The sequence below is a fragment of the Opisthorchis viverrini genome (genome assembly GCF_000715545.1).
Source record: "Opisthorchis viverrini unplaced genomic scaffold opera_v5_109, whole genome shotgun sequence".
NCBI lineage: Eukaryota > Metazoa > Platyhelminthes > Trematoda > Opisthorchiida > Opisthorchiidae > Opisthorchis > Opisthorchis viverrini.
In genome coordinates, this window is record NW_008751764.1 from 1,109,112 (window position 1) to 1,126,553 (window position 17,442).

A 17,442-nucleotide genomic window follows, 5' to 3' on the forward strand; every position below is an offset into this window, starting at 1 on the left:
TAGCCCCTCCACAGTGTATGCGCCCACTCAGTGTATTTTTGGTCGCTCTTTTATACACATCTCAAAGATTTACTGGCTTTCTGGATTTTAAGTAGAAAGCAGTATACAAACCATGAAGAATTCCTGAGATCTTTCCAAGTAGTGCGCAGAAATCTTTACGCAATTAACAACACATGCTGTGAAATAAAGCAGCCGTGTAATTGGTCACCATTTAGTTTACACTTGTTTCCTGAAAAAGGCCTTAACAGTGACCACTCATGTTGTATTTTAAATTTTCTCATATAAATTTGCCATAGTGAAGCAACTAGGAACGCAGTGACAACCGTGAAAGACAGGTGGCAAGGTATGGATTAGGCAACCAATCTTGGTCCTTGTTTTTTATCACACCAATTGGATGCAAAAATAACTTACCAACTGAATTATATAGCATTTGGATGAAAACTGTGGGATGCATGCAATTTTTATTAGCTAACAGAGCCACTCCTACAAAAACATCAAAATGCAAAAGATTTTATAGAAGCTTCTTGAATGGAAAAGTGGTCTGCAATGTACTTGCCTAGATAGGGACCGTGACAATGCCCGTAACCTTCAACACTAGTCTGACTTGTGTAATCAATCACGTGCTTCGCAAGTAAGCCTGAAGTATCTGCGAAAAATTCAAAAGCCATTGAATCGTTGGGGCATATATGATCGTGGTAGTTGTACGTGTTGGTTAACCAATTTACATATGATAACTAGTATTATCTCACAGCATACAAAGCGTAAGCTTACCATACGGTTATTACAGAGTACAAAACTAGTTATGGTGCGAATCAATCGATCGTTTCGCCTCGTTCAAACTCAAAACGATGTATCATCTGTACTATATTGTGCGAAGGGTGTAGAATTTTCTCCTCGCTAAGATGCTATGGATGGGTCTCCTAAATCTTTATCAATCTGGTGGGATCTGATGTTGAAATGTACCTCGTTGCTTCGAGTGCGTTATTGACCGTTCGTCATTGCGGACGTTTCTATACTACAGAAACCTGATTGGATATCAGCATCCAGCTTTCCACTGCTCGCTTACCATTGGTAAACCAGCTTCCGACAACAATCCACATTATGGATTTTAAGATAGGGAACTAATCAATGGGAAGTAACTTTCGTTCTTACGTATGCACAGATTTCTGTCTGGTAATACAGTTTAGAAGATTTGAGTCCAAGGGGATATGCTGAATAGAAATACAAATAAGCTTCTGGTGGAAAGGTGCGAAATATCTATTTCTGTCAGATGAATCAAATCGAATCGCTCATCTCAAACACACTTTCGGTGCCTAGCTGCCACACCACCCGAAGGAAGAACAATGGCTGAGATACTGCCAGATTGCCCAAGCCTAGATTCGAGAGTCAGAGGTAGGGTTCGAACCACGGACCTTCCGGTCAGTAAATTCGTCCTAATCACTTGAGCCATCTCGCCCCCCAGATGACCGTGTGGGTTTCTTCCAAACAACCAGGCAGATGGAGTAGTTGACAATAGTAACAGGGCGACAAAAGCATTCAGTTTTTGAAATCGCATGTCGAATGAGCACTTGATAGATTACGACAACGATTTGGTGCCCGATAGTTGCGTTCAACTTGATTGACAAACTTACGGATGGTCTTTGAAACTTGCTACTTTTAGTGTTATCTCTGTTCCATTTCCAGCCGAGGAGAGAAACCGTCACTCCGGCTGCCTCAGTTTACATTCTAGCCAAACCAACACAAAAATCTTATGCAAAATTCTAGCTACTTATTGGGGGGCTGTGATTCTTTGCTTACTTTTGAGTATGAATAGCCTCTAGTGATTGCACGTTTTCCAAGGAAAACTGTGGAATTCCGACGTAAGAATATGAAATGAAACATGTGGAGCTGGTAATGACTTATTGGTCGCTGAAGGTCTGATACAGATATACAAAGAATCAGACCATCAAGCTAAACGTGAAGACGTAATTGTAAAATAGCCGCGAATGTCATGTGCCTATTGGCTACTCTTGACGGAAGTCAAGGTGAGTTGTATCCTGTCGCACCAGCCTTCTTGAGATTCGACCAACCGAAGTCTGTGGATTGCTTCCTTGCTATACACGAAATAGGGACTTATTATGTCCTCAACATTACTAGATCCAGATTAGTCTTCAACACCCTACCTGTGTCCTGGCCCAGAACACAACTGGGTTCAAGTAGAACATAAGGTTGACGGAAACTCGGGGACTGCGCGCCTACCTAATGAGCCCCAACTGGAAGGGCGAAACCAGTCGAGGGCTGTTGAAGAGTTTCCAGCAACCTTGTGAATAGTGTCCATTACTGGAATGTGTTACGTAATCACGATTTTGAAGTCCTGCGGTTCTTTGTCCTCGTAACAAACACACAGCGTGAAGTTAAAACGTTATATAACAGAGTATGTAGGTTAACGTTGATTGTTACTATAAATAGCCTCGCTTTTTTTACTTATTCTTGTATTGCTACGTAAAATAGTCCCCTGTTATAGGAGCTGATGCCATTGTCATTTTCGTAGTTAGCTTACGGAACGGTTCTACTATCGTACTTCCTTGTGGTAGTGTATGAAGCGACACAGATATATGTCTTCCTGCGTTACAGAATTCACGTCATACAGAGTTGTCTTATGATGCGAGATGATCCAAGTGGTTAGAGTGCGAATTCACTGACCAGTAGGTCCGTAGTTCGAACCGGACCTCTGCATCTCGAATTCCCCTATCAAGGCAGTAACCCCGCCATCGCTCAAACTTCGGGTGGTATGGAAGTTAGGCACCGAACGGTGCTACAGCTGAATGTTTTTCTAACGAGAGTTGTCTTCTTTCTCTTCAAAACGTGTTTTCGCAGCATTGTGCTACGACTAATGCCTATGCCTTTTCAAGCTTGAATAAGTGATGTGGATGAACTCTTCTCTAGTATTCAGAAACGTGGTGTCTGACGATATTTGCGGCAACCTTATTGGTGAACAAACCACTCTTCCGATGGCTCTGTAATTATCAAATGCCTTACTTTAACTCTATATTCGTTGTCTGATAACTTCATAGGTACCAGAAGATTCCTCCGTATACCGGAAAATTACAAGTGTATGCTCAGTAAGGAATACCCATCGCTCATCACACTGACTTGAGCTCAGCCTTATCGTCCTCGTCAGCACCTTCGTTCTCATCATTATTATCACTTGATTGACGAACAAAATCGGTGCTCAGCACTGATGCTTTGGTATTGCGCATCCATAGCCTAATTGAAAGCCATGCTGTGACAAACAGAATAAAAGTGCCTGGGGAAGTGAATTGGTGCCAGTTGACCACAATTTTCCGGTCTTGATACGACTGCATCAGCATACACTAATTTAGGCAAAGCGCATAGAAACTGACAACGACAACTCTATTTCTATTGATCAAGTGCCACATCTTGCAATGTCCCCCATCCTGTGAAGTGGGAATTACGCGGAATCAATCGTGGAATTTGAAATTCATCAGCAGTACTTATAATTTTATTCTCCCCCGCCATGCTACAGGTTGAAAATTTCTCTGCATGCGCCACTCCCAATTAAACATGGAAAATATTTTCTCGGCATGCACAATGGATACATCATTCGAGAAACGTCCACACCGCACAACCAATCACTCGTTTTCCGATCGTCTTGTTGCCGAGACGCTGCCACAAACCTACATGAGCCATCGTTCTGAGAAAACGGTTATCGAACGACTGAAGACGTCTCAGTCCCACTCCTTAAAGAGGCCACTTATCTCGCAGCTATACAAACAAACAGCACCCAAGTTAGTGTAATACAAACAGGGATAAACCGATTTGGCGTCATCGGTATCCAAAATTAGCAAACAGGAACCGAACCTTAGAGATCGATGCATTGTCGTCATCTCTCACAATATTATTAAAACTAATGCACCTTTGCACGCACCACAGCTCGGTGCCTTTTTCCGGAGTGTAAGTGACGTATTTAGTAACTGTATATGCGAAAGAACGAACTACAAATTTGTGGGTGCGAAGCGTACGCAAAGAATGGGATAAATTGGGTCAGCTCATCCAGAATCGTCTGCGCCTTCTCCTCCACAAAGACGCTTACGATGTCATCTGCACATACCAGATAGCCAGAAGCCATTTGAATACCTGTGTCTTGGGGTTCTTGAAGAGTTTGTCTCATTGCCTGGTCCACTTTGAATGAAATACGGATGAATATGGGCCATCTTGTCGATAAATGCTTGGTGTACGGGAGCTTTCGGAAAGCTCAAAAGCTCAGAAGACTGAAACTACAGTAAACTCATTACATCCAAATATTTCTCGGGTTTTCTCGAACTGGTCAGCGTGTTAATCAGAGCAGATACGTCATTTGCACCTTACTGGCGCTTCAGAAAACATTCTGACTTTATACTCATGTTTGAATTTGTTGTTTCGGTATGCACATCTGCAGGTATTAGCGCGTTGTTTACATATGCGCGAATAATTTGTTATTTTCTTTGAAGGTATTCACATCAGCATTATTTTCTCGTTTGTTTTTTGCAAATCACTTGATTCTCGACAGGATCTTACGTAATCCACCATTGTACGCAAAGAATGCGACAAGTTTGATCACTTCATCCGGAAGCACCTGCCTTTCTCCTCTTCGAAGATGCGTGCTATGTCATCTGCACATTCCAGATAGCCAGAAGCCTTTGAATACCTGTGTTATGGGGGTCTCGCAGACTTGTGTTCATTTTCTGGTCGATCTCGAATGAAAAGTGAATATAAATTGGCAACCATTGTCGGAAGATAATTGGTGTACGGCGGTATGTAGAGAGGCCTTCGTATTGTTTTACCCGCTCAAAAGTTTGAAAGCATGCAGAACGTATTGTATTCACAAACTTTCCAGATATTCTTTTATGGGCCAGTAAATCATCCAGCAAACTCGGATGTAGCTTGTAAATCTGGGAACACTAAAATAGATGGGTACCAATGTAACGGTAGTACTATTAATGGGAAGGCATGCGAGTAGTATGTGTTGTTTTTGGGATTCCGCAACAGATCTACCCTTTTCAAGGGACGCAAAGCGAAATTCCAAACACAACACATACTACTCGCATGCCTCCCCATTAGTAGTATCACCTTTACACCAATACGTACTACGTTGATCTAGCTCCCATTGGATTGCGAAAATATGATCAACGAATCTCCCACCAGGATGAATGCTCTCGAGTCATTGTTAGCGGCCTACCATGAGCCAGCAAAGGATAGATCACACTGAGAGCCTAGTTGGGTCTGGAGTGAAGCTGATATGACCCTATGAATAGTACAATCACTACCGGCCATATTCCGAACACGACCAGCATAACTATGTCAGCTCAGTTGTATAGGTTAGGTTACCTTTTCAAAAGAATTCAAATAGAAAATGGAAAAGCGCGTATTCAACACTTCACAATCGTCCTTAAACAGTGCAGTTAAAAGTCATCCACATCAGGAACTCTTTGATGAAACCATTCAAAAATTGGATCTACAGTGAATTTAAAGGTATTGTACCGGTGTTGATCTACCAAGCCCCTGGACGCTGCTTTGTCTGGTGCTGGTTTGGACACCATGCTGTTGGAAATGATGGCGTCAGGTAGGAAGTTTTGTGGTTTAAAATTCAGCTCATAACGGACAACACACATCAGGGGTTGAAAAATATCGATGCGTACAGTCTTGTCGAACATGCCGACGTTAATTTACAAGAAGTAAAGTCGCGTCGGACGGTGCATGTTACTTATATGCTTGCGCTTTCTTGATGAGCAAATCGAATGCAAATGCTACTGAATATGTGTATTTCATTTACGAAATGCAGTCCGTGTTCAGTAGCGTTGTTTAGCACCAAGCAGGCGATATACTATAGAATCACCTACTGATCTGCTTCCTACACAATAATCTATGCCAAATTTACCGAACACATGAATAACTTCACGAAGAAATAGCGTCTTTAAACTTTCATATCCGCTTGGACGTCCCCCAGACCCTTGACAATAGATGTCTAATCCCAAATTTTACTAACTAGGCCCCATCTGTTAACCCGCTACATTCATGTATTCTTGTGTTGATGCATGCATTTATATCTACGGCTTTTCAGTGTCACATCAACTATCCCGCCAACAAACGTGACATACTGATCGGCATCATTTCCGTCTTACCCTGCACGCCAAAATCTTGTTAAAGAATCAATCTCTTGTCACCTTCTTTGCAATACGTTCGGCTGCATCTACCGTACGGAGACGTACATCAGTTGTCCTTCCTTCCGGCCTAGGTACGGCGGATTTCTCCACCTAAATATTTGGTCTACGCTCACTCCCGTTTCCTGGAGATCAGAAGGGCTGTGGTTTGTGGTACATCCAGTCAATCGTTTTTTCTGTGTCGTGTTCCTTGGACGTGTCTCGTAATCACTGAGCCAAAGGATGTCTTCAAACATGTGCTTACAGAAGCCTCCCTCAGTCAATATTGATCTGCCAGTCTTGTCTCATTGGTTTACGAAATCTTTATCACTGGCACGTGACTGATAAATCAATATGGTTACAGCTTCGTATGATGGTGTTGTCTTGTACTCCATCACACGGACAGTCGTGTCTATCTTAACTGTGGTGCTTCAAAGGATTGATTTTCATCTTTGAAGTTGCTCTCCTTGAGAAATTTTGACGCCGTACACTGAAACAAATACAATGTGTGTCCATAAATGCACTTTTATTCACAGATGAACTAATCGTTTCATCACATGGCATGGTCGATTTACTTACGTGATGAAGTCAATAAATGCATAGCTGACGAAATGGTATTGGAGAGGTTCTCAGGATTTTAATAGGTCTTTTCGAAGTTGCGTGGGTGAGGCGTTTGTCAGTTTTCCTATACCAAACTGATCCAGCAGCTCCACCATATTCCGAACAAGTTTCATTGGTGCCAGTCGGCATACAGCGCATCCACCATTCTGAAGAAAAGACAAGGAACATCGGTCATTTGTTACACCGTGGGGATGCATAGATCGAGTATTCAACGCTTCCAAATGAATAGAGTCAGAATCACTCACCGAAGTTAACCACGGTTGAACACACGCCTTGTGATATACATGAAAACAAGGTAGGGTAATAATCTCATCGTTTGCTTCAAAGTCCACCAAGCATATTGCGCAGCAGGGAAGCTTTCCAGATTGGTCGGAACTCACAATACTGGTTACCGTATATGAGCTTAGACGTGGGCCTTTGACATCTGAAGTGGGAGGCAGAACAGTGTGAACAGTATAAGAATGTACGTTGTAAAGCCTCAAAGCGTCCATCGTGTGTAGGTCTACCAAACGCATGTCCCCCGACGATTTCAACACATTTCATTTGTATTGCGGCCAATGACAAACTTACAGAGGTGGTTTAGTTTGGTCTTAGATGAGAGTGCTCGGTACTCATATCAGCGAAGAAGAAATTCAACAGTTCCACTTACCAGTTGGGTCACTGTCTCGCCTTGTCGGATCCATCGCAGAAGCCTCAAGATACTATACATAAAAAAGTAGACGTTGCGAATCAAATATACAATCAAACCTCGCCCTCACTATCACTTTGATTATCTCTTTGGTTCGTTGTCCGTCGGAGGCTGCCATCAGAAGTCAACGTAGATCTGGAGGCAGATGAGTTGCGGCTACGTGGTCTCATGGTCCAGTAGTTTTTGATGGCGCGGATGAAGGTGTAATAGACAAGCGAACGCATCATTGACACGTGTTCTTCATTCAACTCACTGGTCGAAAAGTACGCACTGCAAGGTTCAACAAACTCGCCAGGAAGGCAAGCTCGCACGCGGTGACATACATACCGCCTAATTTTCAATTTGCGTTTTTCTGACAAATTGGGGACCTATGAAAAATTAATTCAGAATAAAAGTACAACAAGTGATGTACTATACTTACTTGTTCCTCCAGTTGCTGCAAAAGATCGTCGATTATTCCTTCGACGGTCACGTACACTCCGGGGCACATATTTGGATGTTTGGCTCCCATTTGATACGTAAAATCGATACGCAGTACCTCGTTGGCGTAATTTGAAATCGCCTAAGTCTTCTCCTTTTTATAGATGTGAGTCTGCTCATGTGTGGTGACGGGTGTTGGCATTGAAGTATTCAGCCATACGCTTTTCTTTGTGATTGGTTTTCATGTGTGTGGAATTCTGGTGACTTTCGTTTCATGGTGAGCAGTCCGCCTATTCTGATTCGTGGAACTTCTTTTATCTCAGTACATCGAGCAAGTGTGGTCGGATGTCTAGCAATGATGAACTGGAAATAACTAGTCTACGGCGTAAAATGTTCTGCTACAGGAAGCTTGAGTAAGAACGAAAACCTAAGAGTGTTGATTCATAAGTGTTTTGAAGAATCGGTGCTTTATGTACTTTATGTATATGTATGTATGTATGTATGTATGTATGTATATAACTGGAAATTAGGGCACCACTACTCCTGAAAACTAAAGCGGGACGGGATCTTCCCATGGGGTTATGAATCTATGCTAAATAGGCAAAAATATCAAGCACGATGAACTGCCGCGTACGCCACCTCAACGCTCCCGAGTACGTAGCGATTGACGGAAATCGTTGCTGCACCAACCTGACGTCCAGTAAATTACCAGGTCGCATTTATTTCGCTTGAAGTGACAAGCATACAGGGAGTGATTTGTCACTCAGTCCACTCTACCCAACAATGGGAAAAAACACTCCCGTCCCAATGCAGACCGTGACATGCCAGAAGAAAAGAGCTGCAGAGATTACCTGTAGGCTTGAATCCCTTAACTCCTCTGGTAAAGACGGTATCGCGACAGGGCTATTCGGGACTTGTACCACTGATCTTAACGTGCCACCGCATGCGACAACGAAGTTTTTCCATCTGGTTGGAGCACATCTATCCTTCATAAGCAGTGACAAATCTTCTTGGGGTGACTCTTGAGTGACCCTAAGAACCGGAAATCAATAGAAGACATATTGGAATCGGACGGTATCCCCGAGAAGGTCGTCATCCTGTTAAGGTTTCACTACGCATCCATGAGAACACTTGTTCATGCGTATTGTGAATAGTCATCACTCTTTGGCTTATCTCTTATCTTTCATGATTCGACAGGACTGTCGTCAATCTGTCATACTGACTGGTTGGATAAGGTACTTCATTAAACTGACAGAACACATGTGCTGCGATATGCTGACCTTTATTTTACTCTTTTCAGTCCCGGACGTAAAATATGTACGTTATATAAATAAAGACCAGAAACTAAGTTGCGACAACTGATCAAATCAAACCATCCAGGACTGTATGCACAAAATCAGTTGGTTACCATGGCAATGATTAGGTGAATTAGAGAAATCAGCCATCCAGTGCCTGTTAAACAGTGGCTCTACTCCTTATCTATGTAACTTGTGTGTTTTACGTCCGCATCTGAAGGGAGCGAAAGAAATGTTAGCACGTTACTGTATCTATCCAGTGTTAGATGCGATGAGATGAATAGAGGGGACGCAAGTGTGAAAAACGCAAAATATCGTGTCCGAGTGAATCAAACTTTCTGTGTCCATATCGTACGTATATTTTATTCGCGCTAATCGAACGTGTTGTGACACGTGTTCAAGTTAGCATACGAAAGATGCGAGAGATCTACCTTTATTGCTCGGGCTTAACTGAATGGTACTTAGTATCCCCAGGAAAATCACACCGAATAAGCAAATGTGGCCACCTAATGGAATAGTCAGAACAACAATTAAGGCAAATGAGGTACAAACTAACAAATTTCTGAAAGCGAATTTCTAAATCGTTTGTGGTTTTCATATGTATAAAGGGCAGCAGATTTATTCTGGATCTGCTCAGCAGTTAAGAACGATAATGTTTCCAAGCTATTGCTAACATCCTTTCCAAAATTTGCGCATTTGTGGTGAGAACGTGGAATATCCGGGTTTAGCAAATGTGACCGACTGTTCAAGTCATCTCTTGTGTTTCAACATGAAGTTTTTGGCGTTGATTAACAAGTACTTTTGCTCGGAATTTCCCCACTGGACCTCATTCATCCGTTTCTACAAACTTCAAACAAAAAAATCGTTCACCTGTAACACCCTTCTTGTGCCTAGCTTCCATGCCACCCGAAGGTTTCATGAGGGCTGGGATGCTGCCAGTTTGCCCAAGCCTAGACAGAGCAAGTCGAGAGGCAGAGATCGGGTTTGAACCACGGACCTTTCGATCAGTCAATTCGCGCCCTAACCACTTGTGAGGAGGGTGAGCGGGGTACCGAATGTGATCGCTTTCTATCTATCTCTCATAGTTCAAGACTGTTCTAAAGAGCATCATGCAATTTGCATGATTTTTATTAATTGTTATTCACTGGGACTGTTTCATTCAGAACCCCTGCATTCCGTTAGTATTTCCCAGCAGAAGTTAGTGTGTCAGCACTTCTGCGATCGTACTTTTTTCAGTAATATAACTGATACTCTTAGTTGTATGACGAATGCGCATCTCTAAGTGGCTAACATAACTAATTAGGAATGTTCAAATTGTTTGTGCACTCAAGGGGTGATTATAATCCTTTTTTTAAACAACACTCAAATATATCACGTTGATTCGCGATTTTGGGCTCGTGCTGGTGTGCTGGTTCAGGCGTAAGAGGAGAATGCTGGTAGCTAGATTGTCGTTGGTGCTTTCACCGAGCTGGACATTTTGATTGGAAACGTTTCTACACCAAGCGAGGTGACAATATCAGTGCACTGTTAGGGAGCGTGGTAAAGCAAAGCGATGGGTCGGTGGTTGTGATCTGAGTAGTGTTGCTTGTGGCTTCTGCTAACCGGAGCTGATATTCACTCACCATTGGTTGTTCGGTGGGGGGGGGCTCCAATGGTTGTTCTGTTATCCTGTGTACTGATTGGTCGGTGACCACATGACCAGTAGAAAGTTGATTTCAGTAGGGTTATGTTTGTCATCGGCATTCAAAACTCAATAAAACTGAAAACGAACTATGCCATTCAGGAAGATTAGAATGCTGGAGTGCGTCATGATGAAATATTATGCGAGGACTTGGAACGGTTGATTACAAAATGGAAATCAAAAATACTTGGCACATTAAAGAAGTGGATAGAAAGAGATCGCAACTTCGTAGATGATATTGAAGAAAACGATGGAAACTGTGTAATTACTGAATCGGGGGATAAAAAACTCGCCTTTTACCTCTGGAATTAAGTGGCTATCCTAGATTTGAGAGACACTTTCTGCCACCGACTGCAGTGTCCTTGGAGTAAAACCAAAACGAACTGGTCAGAAGCGTACCGCATTGTAAAACTGAAACAAATGACGGTACAAAAATGTGGCCCAATCAAATAGAAGAACAACTAACCATTTAAGGCGAACAGTTGTCTGTAGTAGCGACAGATACAGTTCACTTGTCGAATAAATGGTACGTTGCGGAACCCACTGAAGATCTGCATGACACGACCTGCATCGAATTGCACGCTGAGAGCAGACAAACCTTCTTGTGCAATTGCTTTTAACAAGACTAAAGCGTCTTGATGTAAGTTTTAGTCCTGAAATCCATCTTCATCAACTTGCCGGAGTCGAGAGGGACTAAATCATACTTTGATGCATCTGTTTATTTCTCACATCTCTTATCCGTAATCGATAGGAAGGAGAAGTTCCATTGATTCATTGCGCGCGATTTGTAGACACACTTTTTCGGTTTTCTTCGTATCTCTTACTTGTTTAATCATGTTTGAAAGCGTGCGAGAGTGAGGTCTTCAACGATCCAGTGACCAAACCGAGCCTCATTATTATTTCATACCAAGCCATATAGACACAAAGTACTGTATTGCTGAAACAGTTGAGTGAATCAATGTCAAATTGTAGACTCTTCTGATTTACTCTGCTTTCGATTTAGTCTGCTAATCAACCAATGTGTCACTACCTCACAGATGAACTTCTCCACAAACTGTAACGTAGTGAATTTCGGGTTTTGGTTTCGCCTCCGGTAGATGGAAATACTGAGCTGGACAATGTCTAACCGCGAAGAACCAGGGCAGAGTGGGCCTGCCTGTAAATAATGCTATATGGACGTTCTGAAGACACCCCAGAAATAGTCTATGATCCCAAATGGCAACACAGTTTGATCACCATTGTTGACCACATTTGAGGACGATCATTCCAAGAGGACGAGTCACACAGTGTATCTGCATCTAGGATAGGGACATGAGATCAACCTCTGAACGGGAATGCTGATATTGTCTTGTTACTTGCCCTATTGAGGCACATGTGCTTAAGAGTAAAGACTCTCCAGTTGAAAAGAAATGGACCGGATTATAAATCTCAACGAGATGTTGGCTGCCTTCCCACAGTAGAGCGGACCGTCAACTTGAATTTCTACAGCGAATTTCATTTAATTATATTTCATCGGTGCTTTATTAAAGTAGCAAAAATCCAACAACAAAGAAAGAGAATTAAACAATAAAGCCCCTGCAATCTAGAAGTCTAGGGGCTTTTTTGCATTTTTGAACAGGATTTTAATGCTGTATCGAGCCGAAGCCCATGTTACCTAAGAGCCTATCAGACATTCCATGAAATGAAAACGCACGACTTCATATACTACTCATAAGGTTGCTGAAAATTTTTCGAATGTCCACGAGTAGTTTTTTCCTTCTTGGGGCTCATCAACTAAGCGCAGTCCCAAATTTGGGTTCAAGTATAACATATGTTTGACGGAAAATTGGGGACTGCACCTACCTGATGAGCACCAAGAAGGGCGAAACCGGTCGTGGGCTGTCGATGGATTTTCAGCAACCTTGTGATTAGTTTCCCGTATGAACATATACTGCGATATCTCAAATATCGCTAACTGAAACATGAGGCGGTCTGTATGCAGCACATTCAGTTGTAGAATATCATAAACGAGAAATTCAGTCAAGTCTCTTGTGAAAACCAAATTGATTTGCAAATGAATGTATTTCTCAAAAAGGAGTTTAGCCAGTTCAATCTAACTCAAAACGTGGCTGTGCACAGAAACCGAGTGCTAGTGAACGCCAATCGAAATGCCAATGTTATCCTCATAAAATGTCTGGGCTTGCCATTTACCTGAGCGTGTCTTTGAATGGACTATTGGAGACGTGACTCCCCACGTCTTGCTGGTTGATACGAATTTGTCAGTCAGTAAGCCAAAGGCCAAATCACTGGACCACGGGTAGATACTCGGTGAAAGCCAGTTGAATTACACCCTACATCCAAATTCGCAGTAATGTTGTAAGCTCGAAGTTCTTGAGTCTGTAATGATAAGCCGATCCAGTTTGGTATTCAGCACTCGGACATACTTGAAGGTTACCCACTGACTGTTATTCATTTAATGAACTGTCCTTAGCGGACACAAAGGTCCCCACTGATCTTGTAATCCGTCCGCCTTATTTCGTGTTGGGCGTATCACCACAAAGGAGAAAAACGCATTTATTGCGTTCATTCCTCAACATGGTTGTTCTGGCCGCTTCGTTTGTGAAGGAATTTTTATGTGGTGGAATTTATCTCCTACAAACTGGCGTTGGCTTGCTAAAATCTGGGTACGCTCCATATCAGCAACTCGAATCTGCACAAAACGTAGAGCAGTTATTGGTAGTCTGAAAGGCTTTTTTGAGCTAAGCACTTTTGGTAAGTTCCATTTTCGTGGCTTTCTATCGTTAAATTTGCATGGTGTTTCCGGCTTCTGACCTTCTCATCATCTCTGTTTGATCAGTTATTGCGTTCACGCAGAACTTGTGGCAGAAAGTTTATTCCAAGAGGAGTAAAGACCTAGTGTTTGCTATCGTAATATAAAAAAATGAACAAGATGACACGTGATTTAATAATCACCGAGACTAATTTTAATTTTCCACTAATCTAGCCATCCTATGGTGATTGGGCAGAATTCCGAAACCAGTTACTTTGCTTTACTGGGTATTTTTGGTGTGCGAACTCATTTGGCCAAATCTCCTTTGGAGAAATCGACAACAGTTCCGAGACAAAAGTCACATGAAATCACGGATCAAGCGTGGGCGAGATGGTTCAGTTGATTAGAGCGTGAATCCACTGGTCGGAAGGCTCGTGGTTCGGAATCGACCCCTGCCTCTCGACTTTTCCTATGTGGGCTTGGGCAACCTGGCAGTACCTCAAAACTTGTACTTCCATCGGATGGCATGGCAGCTAGGCACCAAAAGAAATCTATAGGAGAACCATTTTTTACAGGTCAAACTTTTTTATGTGGGACAATACTGTAGTTTTTCTTGGAAATTTTAACCTTAAGAACAGTTGATTGCGTACTTTTCAACTTGAGTAAGAGAAGCATAAACCAAACCGTATTAATTATTAAGCTAACTAACTTAAAATATCTGGTTGTTTTTGGACCATGTTTATTTCTGTCTTTCGTGTTCTGTACGGAAAATTCCATTTCCTTGGAGGATCATCTTTTGGGAATACGGACGCTTGAAGCGTTTTCATTTTGGGGAAAGTTGGTGAATAGATGGACTTCGCTAAATAACAGCAGTGTGAATTTTATTCTCATGTGATGTGCTCACCTAAATAGAAAGTTGTGAAAATATTCCTGTTTGCCTGTGGTCGAGATGGAAGACGATCTTCATGTCCTGAGGTTGATACCACACAACACTACTGCCATGAAAACTGTCTGGAGCTTTTTTTCATACAGGAAACTACTCGCAAGGTTGCTGAAAACTCTTCGAAAGCCCACGACCGGTTGCGCTCCTCCTTGGGGCCTGTAGCTTTGTCCTTATGCTAGTCTCCCATGTGTGAGCTTATTAGAAATTTCATGAGCTTGCATGTCTACCAGTCGCACTAGGAATGTTGTCTAACTATCAAAAAGTCATTGTCATTTGATACCGAGCAGGTTGCGATTTAAATATACCCTCAATTGGTCTCGGCTCAGAAGCTGCGCGATTGCATTCTTATCTATGTATCCACGACGAACTCCAGCGTTTACGAATTCAAGACAGTTGTTTTACTGTTGTCCCGTTTCTGCGTTTCTATGATATTTTGTTGCATCTCTTATCTGATTCCCAGATATTACTTTCTAACTGCTTGTTCTGTTTCCACGCACTTGTTTATGTGGTCCTACACAAGTTCCATTTGGACGAATGAAACAGCCAACAAGTTCCAAACGGTAAATGCGAATCGCTTTCCAATGAATGATAAAATAGTTTCGCGTCTTGTAAACAGACAACAAATGCAAGGTTGGTTCAAAAGCTCAAAGGGCTGCAAGCGTTTTCAGGATTTGAGCAAATCACATCGAACTGTTCCTTGTATCCGTGTGACGAAACAACTCCAGTGCGTTTTGAAGCAGTTTGGTTGGCACCAGTCGGCACACAGCACACCCACCATTCTGAAAAATAACAAACAAGGATTGCTTGGTTAGTAAAATTTGTAGTTACACAGAAAACCGAAAAAAAGTCAGGCTTCTCTAATAAATACTTACCGAAAATAGCCACTTTCGTACACACTCCTTGTGGTAGACGTGGAAGCAAGGTAGCGTGACAATTTGGTCGTTCTCCTCAAATTCTTCCAGGCATATTGAGCAGCGGAACAGCTTTTCGATTTGATCAGCACTTGCAAGACTAGATACGGCACAGAAACTCAAGCGGACACCTTGTGCGTGTATAACGTAAGAAAAAAGTACGGAATTAGCATCACAGCGCACTTTGTGAGCATAACGATCACGATAATTACGATTCTGACATTCAGATTCGACATTGCCCAGCAAGACGTTGCTCTAGGGAATCCTCTGTCTCTCTAAGCCTCAGTCACAGTTTATAGACATTGGAATGTCGTAAGCTGACCAACGTAGTTTGACGCTTTTACCAAATGCAGAAAAGATAAATTGGCCAACATCCACGTGGAGATAAACGCACTCACCGTTTAATTTGTTCCCTCGTCTGCCGTGTCGCATCCAGGGAGCACCGGAATCCTACATGGGTAGAAAATTTGCGTTTATCATGCTGAACTATAACCTACGCTTTCACCGTCAATCTGATTGTCTCCCCGACTAGACTGAAATTGGCTGTCTTTGTTTGAGGACATGGTCAAGGCGAATTTAGAGGCATTGCGGTTGCAAGGTTTCATGTTCCACCACTTTCTGATTCCGCGGATGAATATGCTATACACAAGAGAACGTATGACCGACAGCTGTTGTTCGTCCAACTCATCGTTTGAGAAATTACCGTTTTCCGGTTGAACTAACTCATGCGGGATTATACTTGCTCTCATGCGACGGTACACATATTGCCTCATTTTCTTCTTGCGTCTATTTGACAAATCAGGAACCTAGAAATTTCAAATGTAAGCGTGCAAAACGTCCTGTAACCTGCTTACCTTTTGTTCCAGTTCCTGTAGAAGCTTCTCGACCACATCACAGACTGCGAAGTGCACAGGAAGGCACAAGTGCGGATGTTTTGCACCCATTCTGAACGTGACTTCCTGCCACTTCAAATTGCTTTTCGTCAGATGTTCTGTTTTATAGATGTGATATTCTGGTCACGTGATCCGCAATATTGTCATTAAAGCACCCGTGAGCACGCATGCTACGAATGTACATCAGCCACTGTGTACGTGAAATTTCGTGTTTCGTTACTGGTTTCCTGGTGAGGAGTAATCTCAGTCTGGTTATTTATTATTCACGATCCAATACATCGTTCGCAGTACCCATTGGAGTTCGTGCAATAAAATGGAGAAATACAATTTTAAAATGATCAAATTGCGGCTCGCTTCTCACACAAAAACTGAAGTTCATCAGACCAGTTTAGAGAGCGTTGGGGGAATAGAGCTACGGGTGAATTACAGTTAACCCAAACTTTTACCGGGCACAGCTGACGGAATGAATCGCCTAGAGATTAATGGTTGGTGTGACTCATGTACGACATTGTTCCACAAATTAAATTTACAGTATTCTGATCGCTTCATAGGTATTCACTGTTGGGAAAAGGCGTCGTTCGATTCCGGTTCCAGGTGTTACACAAGAGCAATCTCTTTTGCGTACCCTGGTCCATGAATTACTTTATTCTTTTACCTTGCTTCAATCGCATGGAATCTCCTTAGGACGACCCGACCCCCCACGCATATTCAGAGTTGCTATCGGCACAGTAAAATCCACTTGGGGATAAACCATTTGATCAGCTTTTCGTGGTCTAATAGCACTTTCATGAAATCGGTACTTAAATGTTCGGAAATCTGTCCCCGTGTATCGAATTCCAATTAACGAAAATGAATACCGAATGACTCCAAATAACTCCGTGGTCTGATCCACCCCATTGAACGATGCACCCTACTCGAATTACTAAGTTCGAATATTCTCCAGGGGGTGGTTGTGTCTTCAAACCTGGGAAGGTATTCGTAGAACACTTCAAATACAACGGGATAGTCTATCGATTTTTTAGATATTTTAGAATACACAAGTTCGATGTTGCCCTGAGGAGA

The 17,442-nt window shown here is 42.4% G+C and overlaps 1 protein-coding gene across 1 annotated transcript; it reads right to left on the reverse strand.

Annotated features, from left to right (window-relative positions):
- Positions 1-410: 410 nt before the first annotated feature.
- T265_05639 (hypothetical protein) lies at positions 411-16,431 on the reverse strand (the record flags this gene model as incomplete). Its single annotated transcript, XM_009170698.1, has 8 exons — positions 411-441; positions 6,759-6,946; positions 7,046-7,224; positions 7,450-7,856; positions 7,910-8,050; positions 15,449-15,742; positions 15,985-16,293; positions 16,342-16,431. 5 exons carry the CDS (start codon positions 16,429-16,431, stop codon positions 7,542-7,544), a joined length of 1,149 nt encoding a protein of 382 aa, XP_009168962.1.
- Positions 16,432-17,442: the final 1,011 nt, after the last annotated feature.